The 13349-nt window shown below is 42.3% G+C and overlaps 1 protein-coding gene across 1 annotated transcript in view; it reads right to left on the minus strand.

Annotated features, from left to right (window-relative positions):
* Window positions 1–2253: 2253 nt before the first annotated feature.
* Window positions 2254–13349, minus strand: part of arhgap21a (Rho GTPase activating protein 21a) — a 38917-nt gene continuing 27821 nt past the window's right edge. The window contains 12 exon segments of the mRNA XM_020597905.1: window positions 2254–3541; window positions 3543–5057; window positions 6695–6726; window positions 9675–9780; window positions 10303–10344; window positions 10430–10555; window positions 10642–10731; window positions 10963–11036; window positions 11152–11230; window positions 11534–11692; window positions 12420–12562; window positions 12802–12954. Coding sequence (XP_020453561.1) covers window positions 3350–3541; window positions 3543–5057; window positions 6695–6726; window positions 9675–9780; window positions 10303–10344; window positions 10430–10555; window positions 10642–10731; window positions 10963–11036; window positions 11152–11230; window positions 11534–11692; window positions 12420–12562; window positions 12802–12954 — 2711 coding nt within the window. The 3' untranslated portion in view covers window positions 2254–3349.

Here is a 13349-nt window from a genome sequence, read left to right on the forward strand (position 1 = left end):
CAATTCACTAAAAATGTTTTTTATAGGTCTTATGAGGTATTCTAATTTATTGAGATAGTGAATTGGTGGGTTTTTGTTAAATGTGAGCAAAATCATCACAATTAAAAGACCCAACGGCTTAAACTACTTCTGTCTGTGTGTACTGAGTTTATATAATACACGAGTTTCACTATTTGAATTGAATTACTGAAATAAATTGACTTTTCCACGATATTCTAATTTATTGAGATGCACCTGTATATGTATATATTACCAGCTGCAACATTAAATGTGATGTGCACGTACATTAATACTTTTAATCCAATAATATGATATACATGCTGCGTAATGAGCACTTTTACTTCTAACAGAGTATTTTTGCACTGTGGTATTGCTACTTTTACTTAAGTAAAGAAGTGGAGTAGTTCTTTTTCCTTCACTGCGATTCAACAGGCTCCTGTACCTCACTGATATTTAACACATATTTTTTCACGTACATGTTTACAGTGCCTTGCAAAAGTATTCGGCCCCCTTGAACTTTGCGACCTTTTGCCACATTTCAGGCTTCAAACATAAAGATATAAAACTGTAATTTTTTGTGAAGAATCAACAACAAGTGGGACACAATCATGAAGTGGAACGAAATTTATTGGATATTTCAAACTTTTTTAACAAATAAAAAACTGAAAAATTGGGCGTGCAAAATTATTCAACCCCCTTAAGTTAATACGTTGTAGCGCCACCTTTTGCTGCGATTACAGCTGTAAATCGCTTGGGGTATGTCTCTATCAGTTTTGCACATCGAGAGACTGAAATTTTTGCCCATGCCTCCTTGCAAAACAGCTCGAGCTCAGTGAGGTTGGATGGAGAGCATTTGTGAACAGCAGTTTTCAGTTCTTTCCACAGATTCTCAATTGGATTCAGGTCTGGACTTTGACATAGCCATTCTAACACCTGGATATGTTTATTTGTGAACCATTCCATTGTAGATTTTGCTTTATGTTTTGGATCATTGGCTTGTTGGAAGACAAATCTCCATCCCAGTCTCAGGTCTTCTGCAGACTCCATCAGGTTTCCTTCCAGAATGGTCCTGTATTTGGCTCCATCCATCTTCCCATCAATTTTAACCATCTTCCCTGTCCCTGCTGAAGAAAAGCAGGCCCAAACCATGATGCTGCCACCACCATGTTTGACAGTGGGGATGGTGTGTTCAGGGTGATGAGCTGTGTTGCTTTTACACCAAACATAACGTTTTGCACTGTTGCCAAAATGTTCGATTTTGGTTTCATCTGACCAGAGCACCTTCTTCCACATGTTTGGTGTGTCTCCCAGGTGGCTTGTGGCAAACTTTAAACGACACTTTTTATGGATATCTTTAAGAAATGGCTTTCTTCTTGCCACTCTTCCATAAAGGCCAGATTTGTGCAGTATACGACTGATTGTTGTCCTATGGACAGAGTCTCCCACCTCAGCTGTAGATCTCTGCAGTTCATCCAGAGTGATCATGGGCCGCTTGGCTGCATCTCTGATCAGTCTTCTCCTTGTATGAGCTGAAAGTTTAGAGGGACGGCCAGGTCTTGGTAGATTTGCAGTGGTCTGATACTCCTTCCATTTCAATATTATCGCTTGCACAGTGCTCCTTGGGATGTTTAAAGCTTGGGAAATCTTTTTGTATCCAAATCCGGCTTTAAACTTCTCCACAACAGTATCTCGGACCTGCCTGGTGTGTTCCTTGTTCTTCATGATGCTCTCTGCGCTTTAAACAGACCTCTGAGACTATCACAGTGCAGGTGCATTTATACGGAGACTTGATTACACACAGGTGGATTCTATTTATCATCATTAGTCATTTAGGTCAACATTGGATCATTCAGAGATCCTCACTGAACTTCTGGAGAGAGTTTGCTGCACTGAAAGTAAAGGGGCTGAATAATTTTGCACGCCCAATTATTCAGTTTTTTATTTGTTAAAAAAGTTTGAAATATCCAATAAATTTCGTTCCACTTCATGATTGTGTCCCACTTGTTGTTGATTCTTCACAAAAAATTACAGTTTTATATCTTTATGTTTGAAGCCTGAAATGTGGCAAAAGGTCGCAAAGTTCAAGGGGGCCGAATACTTTCGCAAGGCACTGTACTTTTCAATTACTGGAAGAAACCGCGGAAAAGCAATTTTCACTAAATCAGAGCAGATGAAGTCATTCTGATGTCTTCTTCTCTTTCCAGATGTTGTTAGAGTATGAATCAGTGACACCAAACAGGCACAAGAATATAATAAAGATGGTTTATTTCCAGTGTTTGTTGAGGGAGAGCACTGCACCCATGTTCTGCGGTGCACAGGTCAGATGGTCATTGTTCAGAAAAACATTATCTCATGCAGCTGCAAAGTTTTTTCTCCCATGCATTTTACTGAAAAATACAGAGGGGGAAAATTCTTTAAAACAAAACAGAAGACACTGAGATAAATTTGAATGCTGTGATGCTTCTATAAGTTTAACTAAACAGGGGGAAAAAATCTGTGGAATGGCTGTGAAACTGTTCTCTCCTAAAAACATTTATTAAAGAAAGAAAAATGAGGCACTTTTTCTTTATGAGATAAAAACAAAAGTAAAAACTGACTGACTGTGGACTATAACAAGACAACATTTGGGAATAAAAACTACTGTACCAAGCATTACATACTATAGTATCAGCATTTCTTTACTGTTTTCAGTCTTTATTTGATAAAACTATAATAATTTTCCAGTCCATCAAGCTAGTATCTGGCGGTTGTGACTGTACTGTGAAAAAACAACTTCCCACAGCACCCAGCTCAGAAAGCAGCCTGCAATTATATCCATATACTTCAAGTACAGGCAAAAAAAACAAAACACATACATGTGTTGTTTTGAAAACGACAACATTGGTACAAGCAACTAGTGTTAGTCCAAAAACAAGAGACTAATACATTCTTCATACCATGTATTCTAGAAACAGATGAACCATGTTTCCTCCCCCTCCTGCATTCTTCAGCAATAGTCAAGTTTTTGCTTTTTCATTAGTGCTGTATAACAATCCTCAAAGTCCACTTCTGTCCTGTTAACATCACATATCAGCAAGGACACATTCTTGCATTAGTAGGTCTGATCTTGCAGAAGGAAGTCCAATTTTTTCCGCGTGTATTCCAGTACAATCCACATATCAGTGAAATTATAAACATCTCTTCACCATTATTCCAGTACCAATCTATACACAGTATGTACAATAGATACATAAAGCATATTTTGTAGAAAAAATATTGTGCAGTCATCTTAGCTAAAATATGCACACTCGTCCACATTCATTCTGAGGTTTTCCTCACAGACACACTAGACAAGACGACTTTTGCCGTTTCACAGATACTGGTAGAACCGGGAGCGGACAACTTGTGTCCCAGAGAGTTTGTGTGGATGGGCGTCTGCCCCAAGGGAGGCTCTGTGTTTGCCTTGAAGCCCGCTACTGTTAACGTGCCCCTCTGTTGGCGGCTGTGCACTCAGGGATGCAGAAGGAGGAGGTCCCGCAGCAGCAGCAGCAGCAGCAGCAGCAGCCGCAGGCGCAGCCCCCGCCCATGTGATCATCCTCAGGGACGGCTTTGGGTGCGACCTCAACGCTAAGTTCAGAACCTCGACACCGTTCTCTGGCAATCCAGTCCTGGATGGAGAAGTCCTGAGATGAGCACCTGGGTTTGAGGCGGCCCAGAGCTGAGATTTCAGCTGCCTGGTCTACCCCTCCCTGCTCCCTCCAGTCATTGATGACTGCCAGCTCTGCAAAGTCTCTCTGCCCACCCATGGTGTGTCTCCTGCGGATGTTCTTCTTCTTTCCCCGGGTGTCTAGAGCTCGGTTCTTGTGGGTGAACATATCATCAGCAGATGTGCGTAACCTAAACTTGAAGCGCTCTGTGAGTTTAAGGTGCCAGGCTGATTCAGGACGCTCCGACTCGCTGCGTGAGGACGAGCTGAGGCTGCTTGACGACCGCCCTTTCTTCATCACCTCCAGGACTCGAGACAGTCGAGTAGAAGATTCCGCCCTGCCTTCACTCTGCTCTCCACTCCCAGCCACACCCTCCACTGATGACTCACTGTCTGTTTTGTGTCTCAGGGACCACTTTCTGGAGAGGGTGTCACACTCAATCATCTTGTGTGATGGAAAAAGGCGTCGTGCCTCCAGTTTTGTTGTAGTGTTCCCCTTAGCTGCAGCATCACCTCTTGCTTCAGTCTTTTCCTGCCTCTGCTCTGGGCGGGGTGTCGACTGGCAGCTGACACCCCCTGGAGAAAAAACCGGGAACTCATTCTCACTGTCTGTCTCCATGGCTCGTCCCTCACTAATGAGCTCACTCCGTTCGTCATCTGCCTCCTCCCCACCCTGAAGCTCTGGACTGAGTGCGCTAGACTCTGCCCCAGTCAAGAATGTAATGGAAGAAGTGGTGGAGTAGTCTGAGGTGATGGAGCTCACCTCTGCACCAGCAGATGCCCCTGTGCCTGCTCCCAGTCCGGCAGGTAGATCTGGGGGCGCTCCCGCACTCCACTTCTTTGGCCGTGACTGTGGCACTGATGCTCCAGAGCTCATGGTCCCGAGGTCAGAGGTGTTTTCATCCAGCTGGGAAGGGGGATCTGACAGAGATGATTTCCCCTGAGTAGCTATTTGGTAGCTGATGTTGTGAGAGCCAGAGGTATTTGGGGATGGTGAGGGGGAAGGTGAGGGGTGTCTAGGGGGTGTTTTCTCCTTCAGGAATAAGGAGCTTCTGTGCTCTTTCTTGGCTTTAGGCATCAGCTCCACAGTCCTCCCGTTCTGCTCCCTCTCTTCTACTCGCACTTGTTGCTTTAGGCTGAGTTTTGCACTGGAGCTGGAACGAGTCTCGCTCTGTGCCACAGTCTGGAGGCTGTGGCGGTTCAACTTCTGGAGAGGAAGTTCCTTCTTAGGGAACACAGCATCCAGATCGTCATCTGAGCTGCTAGGCTGTGGCTTCTCCTTTGACTTCCTTCTTTTGCGGCTGGCTGCAGCAAAGATGGAGGATACCAGGAGCTCTCTGCTGTACTGGTCCTTCCCTGAGCCCCAGGAACCCTGCAGGGCGGGAGGAAGAGAGAGCAGAAAGAGGACATCAAAATAAGTATTTGCGATGTACAAGGAGTACATCACAGTGAACATAAACCCTTCACCCCTGCCTGAGATCTTAAATCTATACTCCACCTGCTCCCATGAAGCACCACAAACCAGAGAAGTGGACAGAAAGAAGAACATTAACAGGTGTCACTGACAGCGAGCATGTTATTGTTTCCATGCCAGCCTTAAAGCAGAAGCAAGAGAAGCAGCAGCACAGCATGAACTGAAGCATCCCTGAAACCCGGAATGAAGAGAAACAGCCACATAACAGCGGTGCAGTGATGACCGCAGCTGCTTTTACTAACGACACATTCGGAATTATTCTTCTGCATTTTATCATAAGAAACTATGGAATTCTGAGTTTTTCAGACACAAGTTTGATGAGTCACTAAGCAGGAATAAGTGTGGACTTTTAATGACACCGTTGACTTTTGGCATAAAAAGCTGTGGGTTTACAGTAGGCTTTATCTGATAAGCACAAACCAGATTAATTGTTACATACACTTAAAGGGCTGTTTCACCCAAATTACAAAAAACATTTTCTTACTCATCCCTTGTGGTATCTAGCCATGTAAATATGTAGCTATAAGATTTCTGCTTCCACCACAATACAAAAGAGGCTGTGTTCTTACAACAACAACAATCAACAGCAATATCTGTCTGGACACTTTCTTCAGTAGGATTTTGTGTGATGCAGCTAAAATGCAGCTGTTCCAAGGTGAGGTGCACTTTGCGTGCGCTTGTGCTTAGCGCCGCCCTCATACACAGACCTGTAACTGGATGCACATAGTGGGCTGCTGTAATTCCTGATTTCCATTTATAAATACTGTACATCAAAAAAAGATCAGCTTCATTTTCAGATTGGCCGCAAAATACACGGACCACCAGGCGTCATGATAAGCATCACGCCTCTAATACTGGGATTCCAGCAGCTGTGTTAAATGAACACAGGAGCGGCAGTTTGCCGGCTTTTTTTAGGTTCAGTGTAAAAGGGCTTAAATGAAAAAAGCTGCCATGAAGGAGGAGGGTCTGTGTAAAAGGGGCTACAGATAACAGCTATCTTGCAGGTTAATTTGCATATCACAAAGCAAGACGCTGCAATTTTTAGGTAGATTGTGTGATGAATGCCTGGTAAATAACAGAGTGCGACTGGCATTATCCAGCTGCATTGCTGACGTTTAAAAAAATCCAGCAAAACAAAAAGCATGTTACTTTGGTATATGTTCAAATATTTGCAAAACTAAGAGCATTCCCATCATCCTTGGCTGTATTTTTTCTTACAGCCTGATTATTAAAGGCTGGCGTGCTAACACATTAAACTAAGACGGTGACATACTGTACCTGGAGAACATCAGCAAGTTGTTATTGTAAGCATGTAAGAGTCACATCTTAGGCATATACAACCAAAACCATCTGTATGGCTCGATACCACTAGAGTTAGGTGATGAAATATTTTGGCTACTGATTTTGGTGAAACAACCTCTTTTGTGCGGGCTGTGGTAAATTTAATCTGATGCTGATCTAGACTCATCACCTACCTCCCTTCATCCTACACTAGCAGTGGCCTGAGAGGGCTACCACTGGACATACACACTCACCTTTGATTTAGCTGAGTCACTAGTTGGTGAATCTGCAGGTAAGAGAGAAGAGAAGGACATGTTAGGTGATGTTAAAGCAAAAATGAAATCTAGAAAGTGCAACAGCGGAAAATGAATTGGGGGGGAAGGAGAAGAGAGCCGTGTTGATGAGAAGAACCATGTGGAGAGTGACAACACAGAACACAGTGATGACAAGTGAGCAGACAGAAGGCCATGCAGCGCACCGTGTTACACTCAGGTCCACATCTACATGGCATGTGACGCGCTTTCCCAGCTCGAACACACACCAAGTCATGTGGAGACAATTTGAATCTTTGCTCTTAGTCATACTGAGTGCATCTTCAGCAATGAGCACAACAAATACACTTAACAGCAGCAGAGCAACAGAGCAGAGAATGTGCCATGCAACACAAAGATGGTGGTTGATTTGGTTAAAGAGTTATACACACATAAATCCTGTAACATAAAGACATCTGAAATCACAGGCTTGGTACAATTTTAAACTGTCTAATGCTATAGCTGATACCAAAACAATGTTCAGTGCCCAACTTTGTTTATATTTCAACCCATCATAATTGATGTTCTGTGAAAAACATCTCCACAACAAACTTTTTAATGCTCCAATTGTGTTTTTTATTTTATTTAAAGGTGCAGTGTGTAAGATTTAGAAGAATTTATTAATTTTTGCATTTTCAATAGCTTAGAATGAGCCTTTTATATCTACATACGAGCAAGTCCCCTATCATGGAGGCCGCCATGGTTTTTACTGTAACCAGAATGGACAAACCACACACTGGCCCTAGAGTGTTCATTTTTTCACATTGAAGTAGCAGATTGGATTTGGAGATGCTCAGAAGACGAAAAAGAAATAACATTAGAAACTAGAGAAAAGCATTGTTGTGAGTTTAAGAGTTATACTTTGAAGAAATGGAGGATCAAAGTTATATTTTACCACAAAAGAAAAATGCAGACAGCATGATTCCAACTGCTTGTTTTATGCTGAACAGGTAATTCAGCCCAACGAGTAAAGTTAACCTAAATGCAAGTTTTTGTTTGACAGCTTTAGCTAGAACATGAAGAACATGGTAACCCACCGTGGTCAAGTGAGCCGCCGTTGGCTTTTGCTTGGTCAAGTCAGCCGCACTTGTTTCCCGAGTCCTTCATATACAGTAACTGCTGTGAAACGACTTGGAGGGCTGTTTAACATGATCTATGGGAACCTTGCTGAACGTTGCAATTTGTAGCCTTACCACTAGAAATCGAACACACTGCACCTTAACCTCTAGAGTCCCTGCGTCCTCATATGAGGACCGCACAGCTTGGGTTTCCAAAGCTCAGGACTCTAGAGGTTAAAGATGTAAAAGAAATTTTTCAGCCTCTAAAGGAACATTGACTCCTTTAGTTTTATTTGAAGAATCACCAAATCTTGTTCCATAATAACAAGTCTTCCACCTGTGAGGAAGATATGTTTCCATCTCCGCCTCTTTTAATTTGAATGTTTAAGAGTCGTGAAGAGGTGAAACTATTCAGTATTCAACGGGAAAAAATGGAAAGATTATAGGAGAGTCTAAATAAAAGCCTAATTTTGTGTAGGAGAAAGTCAACCTATCTACCAAAAAATAAGTAAACAAATTAATATGTTGTCTCGATATTCAGCACTCAGTGCTACAGACACATTTCTGTTATTACAATAAAGTATTACAGTTTGAAAGCCAAACCCCACAAATACACAGATTCTTGATTTCCTATTTTCTTTCAGCTGAAGTGATGAAGCAGTATGTGGTGGTGACATGAACTGCCAAGGCAGTGACAGGATGATGACAGAGACGGCTATGGAAGAAATAAAAGAGAAATAAAAGGGGGGTCACAGAGGGGCTAGCTATATGAAGAGAGAGGACACTATGTGGAAAGAAGAGTGTCAGCAAGGAAAACCTATAATCAGTCCTCACCTGCTCTGTGATCATATGTGCTTTTAGTTTTTAACTAAAATTTTGCTTTTGTTTGTGTGACACAGCCAAGCCCCCCTACACACCCCTTACGATACAAATGATGGCACAATATGCAGGTGCACACTGACCGATGACGTTGAAACCGTACCATGCTATCTCTCCTGTGGGCAAGCTTGCAGGACAGTGAGGAGAGACAGCGGAGAGCCTTTCAGACAGTAGCACCGGCCTGTGTTAGGTGTACTCTAACAGAAAACCTACAGTATCAGACACTGTACAGTACCGTGTAGCCACTTCACTTCCCCTTTTCATCACGGTTTCTTTGTTTAACACCTCTTTTTCTCTCTGGCATTTCTTGTGCCTAAGACAACTGCGGGTTCCTGCAGACTAGGCAGCTACACTGGGGGCAACAATCCTTCTTCATCCTACAGTTCCAGCTGTCCATCATGGACATTATAGAGTCCATCAGTGACATCATGGTGTGACAGACTCCTCCCACTTGGCCTGTGTCAAGATCAGTATGTGTGAATGCTGGGAAAGCCCTTAGGACACCCGACAGAGCCTCACTAGAGACAGAGGAATCAGAGGTCGCCTTTCACTGTAAAAACATCTAGTTTGTGACGTTGGAAAGAACATGCTGTATTAGTGCAACAGTAGGTAGGAAGCAGAGGGGTGGTTAAAAAGGGAAGGGAACATCTAAGTCTTCTTAAAACAGATAAAATACTGAGTAGGAAGGATAAATCTCTTAAATTAAATGAAGAAGCACAACATTTTATTGCATCCACTGAGTGATGCAACACATTGCCAGCTGAACCCACCACAGGCATTTGGACTCATGGTTAGCCATAGACATTTCTATCTAATGGCAAGAGCCAGAGAAGCACAGGGGAAGCTTGGCCTAGGGAAAAAGCTGCGTTGTCATCAACATTTGAAACTAGTTTACCACCGGTCCCTCTGACCACAGTGCTCAGCCGTGAAAGGGTAGAGAAAGGTTAACCCACCAAAGAGCTGGTCTGCCAAAGGCAGCGTGTTACCTGATACTTCACCCTGAGATGTGCCCGTACGGCCGATGTTGGTGAGGAGGTGGTCGATGTTCGGGACGGGCTGAGACTCCACCGCGCTCTCCTCCTGAGATACAGTCTGCAGGAGCATTAAACATTACAACACATTAAAAGCAGGAGACACTTTTGTCTTAGAAAACATTGGTAACACTTTATTTTACAGGTCTGTAAATTCTAGTTTATTTCCTAAGATGCTTCCTGGAAAGATACATATAATTAGTTACTAATTGTAGGTAAAATTCATTGACATATGTATGATAGGCATGGTGTCATCACTTGCCTGAAGCCAAAATATTATGAATACAGTGGCCGCCATCTTGCATTTTTGGAACCAGATTCTGCATAGTAGTGACCAGAAGTGAAGTTGTATTTGTACTTTGAGTTTTAATTTTGGCTCATGTCCCATCTGCTACCATGGAGGAGGTGGAATTTATGATGGTAAAATAAGAGAATGATCAACTACAGATCAGAACCCTTGCCTCAAATTGCCCCTGAAGGAGGAATAAATTACGCTGGATTCAGCCAGAGATGCTTAAAGTCAAATGTAAGACAAGACAGAGCTGAAAGAAAAGTATTTTATAGCAGCAGTGCCTGTACCCACCACTGGATCTCCATTTCCATCTTCAGTGAAAAACCAGTCATACTAGAAAAGAAGCATGAGAAATTAAGCTTTGTATTTTTTCAATGTGGGATTCAACAAAGACAACACTGACAGGCCTGATCCTCACATTCTGAATGAGGGTCTCCACTATCTTGTACTGGTCTGGCATGTGCGTCACCATATGGGTCATGTTGTCCTCTGTGGTACGCACCAGGGTGGGACCAAACACGATAGCCAAGTTCCTCGGCTCCATCTGGCATAAATGAAAAAAAAAAAAATTAGTAATCCTCCAGTAAAGCTTAAATGAGACTAATAGAAAACAAAGATTATGTTAAACACCTTATTTTTCTCTGAGCTTTCAGCCACAGTCTTTAGATGAGCTGAGAGAAACTTTAGGGTTTCATAATGATGATCTGGCAACTCATGAAGCTGTGAGGAAACAGTGATGAAACAGAACATTATAGAACTGGCAGGGACAAAAATGAATGGTCTTTGATTAATTTTACATTTCATAAGAACATCCTAACATGGCGCAAAGAAGAAACTAACACCCAAATTCTTTAGAAATTAATTAAAAATAAAAATAATATGCTGTATAACAAATAAGGGATAAATGACAGTCCAAAAACAGGGATGAAATGAACTGTCAAAGCCTCTCACCAGCCTCTTAAGCACTTTCAGTCTCTCCACTGAATCCTCTATTCTGTTGGCCTCTATGAAGTCTGCGTATCTCTCTGCAAACAGAAATAAACATTTTGTTCAAAGGCTGGAGGTAATGCAGTCAATTTTGAACTGGTTTGTTGTTCTCATTTTTGGCCACTAGGTGGCATCCTTGAACAAATAACTGACCATTGGTGAACAGGGGCTCTGGCAGTTTGCGGAAGAAGGACTTGAGCAAACTGCTGATCACGTTAAGGTCCCTCCATTTCTGTAAAACATGAGATGATCAACTTGCATTAGCTTGGAAATTTATTACACGAGGAGAAGAATTCTTTGTCACATCCACAGACATGAGTTGCTTGCTATAAATGACACATCACTGTGAGGACTACAAACTGGCAAATGTCCAAACCTTTCTGTCCGAGTGTTCTATGTGCACATATCTAGCTCAACCGACTGCTAGAAAAATCTTAGTTCTGTTTGTCCGTAATACAGTGGGGAAAGCTGTGAAGAACTTGAGACTCCAAGGGGAGTTTAATTAAAGCAACTGTGGATCAATAGTGGCACTCACATCATCCTGGATATCGATATCACTCATGCCCTTGTTATTGAGCTCCTCCTGCATATTAGAGATGGCAGCATTGTTGCCTGGGACTCTGTAGATGCCTGTGTACTCCAGCCCTCTCTCCTCCACCAGCTTACAACACACCTCCACAATCAGAGGCACAAACTAGAGGACACATAAAGGAAGAAAACTTGTTGGACACACAGCAGTGTAAGACTATGGATACATCTCAAGTCTTGTATAAGTGAGGATACACATCCTTTGAGCAAGCCTTTTATGGACAGACACGCCCCTTTATCATATATTGGTTGGTGATCAGACGCTCCAGATAAAGAATTGAAGGAAAGCACATTGCGTGTCTCTAAAAACATGTTTCCATGACTCCGCTTATGTGGACTTATATAAGAGTTGTGTGCAGGACCGGTAAAGGATAGGTTCATGGTTTTTCCAAGTTGATCCTAAAACAGTATTGAAATTTGTCATAAATAGACTGTAGCTTTGAAAGATACAGACTCAGATTATCTGAGGCATGGCTGAAACTCCAGTCGAGCCTCAGATAAATTTTGGAGTGAGGTTTTGCACAAACAAACAAGGGCTATGTATTTTGTCTCCAGTTTCTTAAAAACCTATCTGCATTCCAGGGGGAAAGCTTCAGGCTTGGTGTAGAGATTAGAAAAGTTACAGTGACTAAACCTATCATTTATGGACACATCAATACTGTTTCCAGATCAACTTGAAAAATCCCCCACTTATCCTTTAAAGAGCAAAAACAGATTAACCAAGTCTCACAATCATAAAATGAATGAACAAATTTAACAGATAATGTCTTTATAAACCACAAGAATTTTCTGCACCACTGTATTTATTAATTGCAAATAGAATGAGTACAGACCTTGTTGGTTTGTGCAGGTGGACAGTCGTCCAGTCTCACACCAAACGTGACTCCTGGAGACGGCTTCTTCTCAAAAGGTTTCCTCATCAGGCCTGGGATGCCCTTCCTCCATGTTCCTTTATCCTTGGGAGGGCTGGTGTCATCTGCATGCACAGTGGGACACACAGTACAATGAGAAAGTAACTAAAGAGGAGGGAAGAGTACTTCACTTCAACCCCTATTTATTACTGAAGTGCAGTACTGTATATACACACATAATAAACTCTTTATATTACAATGTAGGTTATAAGAAGATACAAGGACTTCATTGAGTGTTGGGCTCAGAGAGGCAAGAGACACTAGGCAAAAGACACTATATCACATTTACTGCCTCTTTTCCTACCTTTGTGTATGCTCTTCCTCTCCTGCTCAGGTTTGGGTGAGTGTGGACTTGCTTTGGTGTCTCCTTTCCCTCCCAGCAGTGTCTGTCTCAGCGACTGGCGTGAGGGTTTGGGTGATGGCTCTATCTTGCTGCTTGTTGGACTGGGGAAGACAAGGACGCAAAAAGAGCATGTTTATAGTGGCTTCTTATGCCTTGTGTTGTACATTTAATTTTAAAACGATAAATCTGCTGTTACACTCATTAACCCATAATGATGATATGAATGGCCAAGAAGAATGGGATAAACTGCCCAAATCCAGATGTACAAAGCTTGTAGAGACTAAGCCGAGAAGAGTCATGCAACTGATACCAAAGGGATTAAGAATTAAGGATCTGATTACTTTTGTAAAACAAAAATTTCAGTTTGACTTAAAAAAAACATGCAAACATTTCTAAAAACATGTTTTCACTTTGTCATTATGGGTTGATAAGTGTGAAAACCTTCTGAAGCCACTGTAGTTTGTGTGCAGTCCTCCCTCCTCTCCCACCTACTCCCCGCCTTCTCCATG

This window comes from Monopterus albus, unplaced genomic scaffold (genome assembly GCF_001952655.1).
Source record: "Monopterus albus unplaced genomic scaffold, M_albus_1.0 scaffold3.1, whole genome shotgun sequence".
Classification (NCBI taxonomy): Eukaryota; Metazoa; Chordata; class Actinopteri; order Synbranchiformes; family Synbranchidae; genus Monopterus; species Monopterus albus.